Consider the following 5,806-nt stretch of genomic DNA (forward strand, 5'->3'; position numbering starts at 1 on the left):
GTGTGTGTGTGTGTGTGTGTGTGTGTGTGTGTGTGTGTGTGTGTAAGGGGGGGGGGGTAGAACCCTTGGTTTAATCTATGCCCATATTCACTCGAATTAGATGTAATATAATGCATTGTCGTTTAATTTGCACATCATGTTCTCGATGTATATTCTTTATTTTCCGAATTAATTTCCAGTTTAAATGTATAAACTCAGTTCCTTCTTTACATGCATTTATGATGTAATCATGATACGCAGGCACTTGAATTCATTATATAGATTCGCGTATTAATTCTGGCCTGGTAGATTTATCCAATTAACCTTCGGGATTAATGAAAATCCATAAATAAATGTCGGAAATTAGATTGATCAGATTCCCATATTGGTATTAATTCCTCATTAAAGTTATTAGGAGTAAGAGACCAGGAGATCATGTTTCACCTATATAGTTAATTTTTATAACAGGCGTGTGCTTCGACGTGTCTCGTTATATATGCCTATTAGATCTCGTGTTTTTTTATTGTTTCTATAATTATAGTATGGGTGATATTATTTAGATTATATTCCTATATAAGTAAGTTCAACCCTTTAGTTTTGCCGAGTCTCGTTCCTATAGCTACCTATTCAATTTTAGCATTTTTAATATATATGTATAGTTAATGTATTACCGTCTTGAACGGGGCGTTTGAATGTGAACACAAACCGCTTGCTCCTCCAGATTTCGACCAAGACCAACTCCTGAGCAAATACGACCTCGAAAAGACGGTGAGGTGTCTCACGAAGGACAATCTGAATCAGGAAGAGATAGACATGGTGTGCGATAAGGTAAACACCCATGCACCCATTAAAGCCGCGTAGCCGATGCGCGGCCCACGCATGCGCAAACAAACCCATTGCCCCAGAAGTAGATGTAGCGCTACGAGCGGAGCATGAGCCTATAGAACCTGTGACTTCCCAGCATTGGTGGATACCCCCGCGCGCTCGTGCAATTACTACTGGAGCAAATAGAGTCGGTTAGCATAATATTTATCGTGCGCAGTCGCCAACGCGCGTCGCCTATGCATTACGCTTTTGTTCGCGTTTAGTAGTAAAATATCGCAAATCTGTCCGTAAAGGGCTCGCTGTGTGTGCGTGTGAGGGACGTGTGAAAGCCGCGTGCCAGCACGATTAGCTCAGCTTGATGGTGTTCGCGTACGTATAGGTTTCCGCGTAGGGCGGTATAGGAGACGTAACGATATATGACCCCACGTCTACGTAATGACTTTGTGGTGACGGAATAGCGTTCCCTTGTTTGTCGAACAACGAATGCCTATTCAGAAAAAAATAATAAGATATTAACCGAAGACCACAAGACAATTCCATTTGTTACGCAGGATCATTTATAACGGCCGATGTAAGACGCTCTTATTCCACACGATGCCTTAAAATAACACAGGTTTATGTACATAAATAATAAAAGTATGTGCAGGTAATTCCATTTTGCTACAGGAAGTTCAATATTGCGGGTTACTCGAACACGGACGTATATAAAGAAACATTACATGTCACAGACTCGAAGATTCTGTTCAGAAAACATGTATTTTGCAGAACAAAAACATTAATAAATTCCTAGGAATTCCCAATTTTGTTAAAAAAAATTCCCAAGAATTATTGCCAGTAACGACTACCGCATTCATGCATTTCTAACTGAGATCGAACAATAATCCAATTGGTACCATTTATTTGACGTTTCATTATTCTTTCGGAGGAAGGGTGCTTGTTGCTCCAGTAAAACTGTTGCTCCAGTTGCTCCAGATAAAACACATTATACGCTTGTCTAGTGTGTTTGTCGTTCGCGAACGCTGTACGCATATACACGTATTTTTGAAAGAGACCATATTTTGCCATGTAAAATGTTTCCCCTTTCCCCCCCAAAAAACAAGGTAATCATTAAACAAGAGACCGTGCGCGAAAGAGAAAGGAGGAGAGACAAAGATAAAGAGAGAGAGAGAGAGAGAGAGAGAGAGAGAGAGAGAGAGAGAGAGAGAGAGAGAGAGAGAGAGAGAGAGAGAGAGAGAGAGCGAGCGACACGCATGCAAAAGCAAGATGGGTAGAGAAAACAGAGATTGCGATACAGTACATGTTTTTATAACACATAAGCTCCCAATAAATCACATCAAATAAATCACAAGAGAGCTTTTCTTCTCTCGCAATACGTCTGCATGACAATGTTTTTATTAATCGCCAATTAATACTTGATTATTACACTGCTGCACAGTGAAGCTATTGTTAGTTGAACTGGCATACACGATGATTGTTGCGCACCCCACCGTGCCCTGACAGGGAATGATATTGACATAGCGCGAACCCCGTCTGCGTTAGACCATTGTTATAAACCTACTATGCAGCTGATAAAGGGGTTATTACGAATAATGCGATTAAAAATTTAAAAAAATTGAGCCGAAGCGTAAATATATTATTAGAACACGCGTTTATTTATATTGAAACGTCGTGAGAACGCGTGTCGTGGTCAATGCTCATGCGCGTTGATTTAGTGAGCGAAATTTTTTTTTCTGCCGGCGTAACTATAAAATACGATAATCAACATCGCCACAAAGCAAACCGCCGACGCATTCCACCGCCGCTATTCCGTACTGCAATCACCCCCCCCCCCCGAGTACAACTCGAGGGACCGTGTACCCTATTATTTTGATAATATTATCGATGTGAACGACGGCGGGCTTTTATAAGAGTTTGCTGTACACGGTTAGAAAATATTGGAACTCCGAGCGGTCGGCCTTTGTCGTCGAGAGCGTACGCCCGCGCTAAGCTAAGCGCCGAACCAGTTTCAAAGCAAACGTTGAAATCTGTGCTTACGCGCGCGCGTCTATAGAAAACGACCGACGAAGGGCCTCTTTATGTGTGCTAACCCAGCCCGCCGATACGTTTCCTGTTGCAGGACTGCACGTTCTTTACGCGGAAGGAGATTCTCAGGTAAGATACGCCGTCGCCGTCGCCGCCGTCCGAGCGTATTCTAGTCCGTCCGCATACTTCTCATCCCCGCCTGACCTCTTGTCTCGTGTCGCAATCGGTATACATGCACGCACCTGGTGTCCGGTCGCCAGACAGGGCGCACGCGCGTGTGTTTAACGAGTGTGGTTTAGAAGAAAAGGCGGCGATCTTGATCGCGCGGGGCGGTGGACCGTGCTGAGGCTTCTCATTCTGTTCAAGCATTCGCTTCCATGTGTGGTTCTGCGTGGCAGAGAGATATATATAAAGAGATAGAGATAGAGAGAGAGAGAGAGAGAGAGAGAGAGAGAGAGAGAGAGAGAGAGAGAGAGAAGAGAGAGAGAGGACATGTGGGTTACACACATACGCACACTCACGCGCGCGCCGTAGCACGCAGCACACACACCCGCGCGCGCACGAAACGCCACATACGGAAGCTTATATATATATATACACGCACGCACGCACGCTCACACCGCACGCACGAGCGCACCACGCACGCACGGCACGCGGGCACGCACACACGCACATACACAGACAAAGCTCCTCCCTGCATGGCAGCTATAGAAACGGTTACAGCCTACATTCCCACAAGAGCGCTAAATTAAAATAAACATAGTGATTTCCGCGTGTTTACGCATAAACCGTGCGTCTGCTTACAAGACGCGGTGAAGATGCGGGTGTTTACAAGCCGCACATGAAGCACGAACGCACGAATCTGTTGTGTTTGATATATCCGTACATCGACACACCCGTACTAGTATAGTAGTACATGAGTTCCATCTCGAATAAATAAATTGTAAATAATAATCAACGCTAGCGAATAGATGATAGACGATGTCAGCAACAATCGACACTATATTAAACAACTAGTAATGAGAAAATCAACGTTGAACGAGCGCTCTGAACGAATGACAGGCATAGGTGCTGCCAGCCAGTAGTAATACAAACCCTATTGAACTCAATCGAGTTCACATATCAATAGTTTTATTGTGTTTAATGATTACCTTGTTTTTTGGGGGGAAAGGGGAAACATTTTACATGGAAAATATGGCTCTTTCAAAAATACGTGTATATGCGTACAGCGTTCGCGAACGACGACAACTACGACAAGCGTATAATGTGTTTTATCTGGAGCAACTGGCAGCAACGATTTTACGGAGCAACAGCACCCTTCCTCCGAAAGAATAATGAAACGTCAAATAAAGGTAGAAATGCATGAATGCGGTAGTCGTTACTGCAATAATTCTTGGGGATTTTTTTTAACAAAATGGGAATTCCTAGGAATTTATTAATGTTTTTGTTCTGCAAAATACATGTTTTCTGAACAGAATCTTCGAGTCTGTGACATGTAATTTTCTTTACACACGTTCGTGTTCGAGTAACCCGCAATAATGAACTTCCTGTAGCAAAATGGAATAACCTGCACATACTTTTATTATTTATGTACATAAACTGTGTTATTTTAAGGCATCGTGTGGAATAAGAGCGTCTTACATCGCCGTTATAAATGACTCTGCGTAACAAATGGAATTGTCTTGTGGTCTTCGGTTAATCTTATTATTTTTTTCTGAATAGGCATTCGTTGTTCGACAACAAGGGAACGCTATCTCGTCACCACAAAGTCATTAACGTAGACGTGGTCATATATCGTTACGTCTCCTATACCGCCCTACGCGGAAACTATACGTCGCGCAAACACCATCAAGCTGAGCTAATCGTGCTGGCACGCGCTTTCACACGTCCCTCACACGCACACACAGCGAGCCCTTTACGAACAGATTTGCGATATTTTACTACTAAACGCGACAAAAGCGTAATGCATAGGCGACGCGCGTTGGCGACTGCGCGCACGATAAATATTATGCTAACGACTCTATTTGCTCCAGTATAATTGCACGAGCGCGCGAGGGTATCCACCAATGCTGGGAAGTCACAGGTTCTATAGGCTCATGCTCCGCTCGTAGCGCTACATCTACTTCTGGGGCAATGGTTTTTGTTTGCGCATGCGTGGGCCGCGCATCGGCTACGCGCTTTAATGGGTGCATGGGTGTTTTACCTTATCGCACACCATGTCTATCTCTTCCTGATTCAGATGTCCTTCGTGAGAGCACCTCACCGTCTTTTCGAGGTCGTATTTGCTCAGGAGTTGGTCTTGGTCGAAATCTGAGGAGCAAGCGTTTGTGTTTACATTCAAACGCCCCGTTCAACGACGGTATACATTAACTATACATATATATTAAAAATGCTAAATTGAATAGGAACGAGACTCGGCAAAACTAAAGGGTTGAACTACTTATAGAATATAATCTAAATAATATCAACCATATATAATAAAGAAACAAAAACAAACGAGATTAATAGCATATATAACGAGACACGTGAAGCACACGCCTGTTTATAAATTAACTATATAGGTGAAACATGATTCCTGGTCCTTACTCCTAATAACTTAATGAGGAATAATACAATATGGGAATCTGATCAATCCTAATTTCCGACATTTTTATGGATTTTCATTAATCCCGAAGGTTAATTGGAAATCTACCAGGCCAGAATTATACGCGAATCTATACTAAGAATTAAGTGCCTGCGTATCATGATTACATCATAAATGCATGTAAAGAAGAACTGAGTTTATACATTTAAACTGGAAATTAATGCGAAAATAAGAATATACATCGAGAACATGATGTGCAAATTAATCAAGACAATGCATTATATTACATGTAATTTGAGTGAAATGGCATAGATTAACACCAAGGGTCTACCCCCTCCCTTACACACACACCCACACACAACACACACACACACACACAGCACACACCACACACAC

The 5,806-nt window shown here is 42.7% G+C and overlaps 1 protein-coding gene across 1 annotated transcript in view; it reads left to right on the forward strand.

The window, feature by feature from the left end:
• Positions 1 to 5,806, forward strand: part of LOC106813225 (calcium and integrin-binding family member 2-like) — a 15,743-nt gene that overhangs the window by 137 nt on the left and 9,800 nt on the right. Inside the window, exon 2 of the mRNA XM_014817305.1 lies at positions 701 to 807. Coding sequence (XP_014672791.1) covers positions 701 to 807 — 107 coding nt within the window. The remainder of the gene's footprint in view (positions 1 to 700; positions 808 to 5,806) is intronic.

The sequence above is a fragment of the Priapulus caudatus genome, unplaced genomic scaffold (genome assembly GCF_000485595.1).
Source record: "Priapulus caudatus unplaced genomic scaffold, Priapulus_caudatus-5.0.1 Scaffold742, whole genome shotgun sequence".
NCBI classification, from domain to species: Eukaryota; Metazoa; Priapulida; class Priapulimorpha; order Priapulimorphida; family Priapulidae; genus Priapulus; species Priapulus caudatus.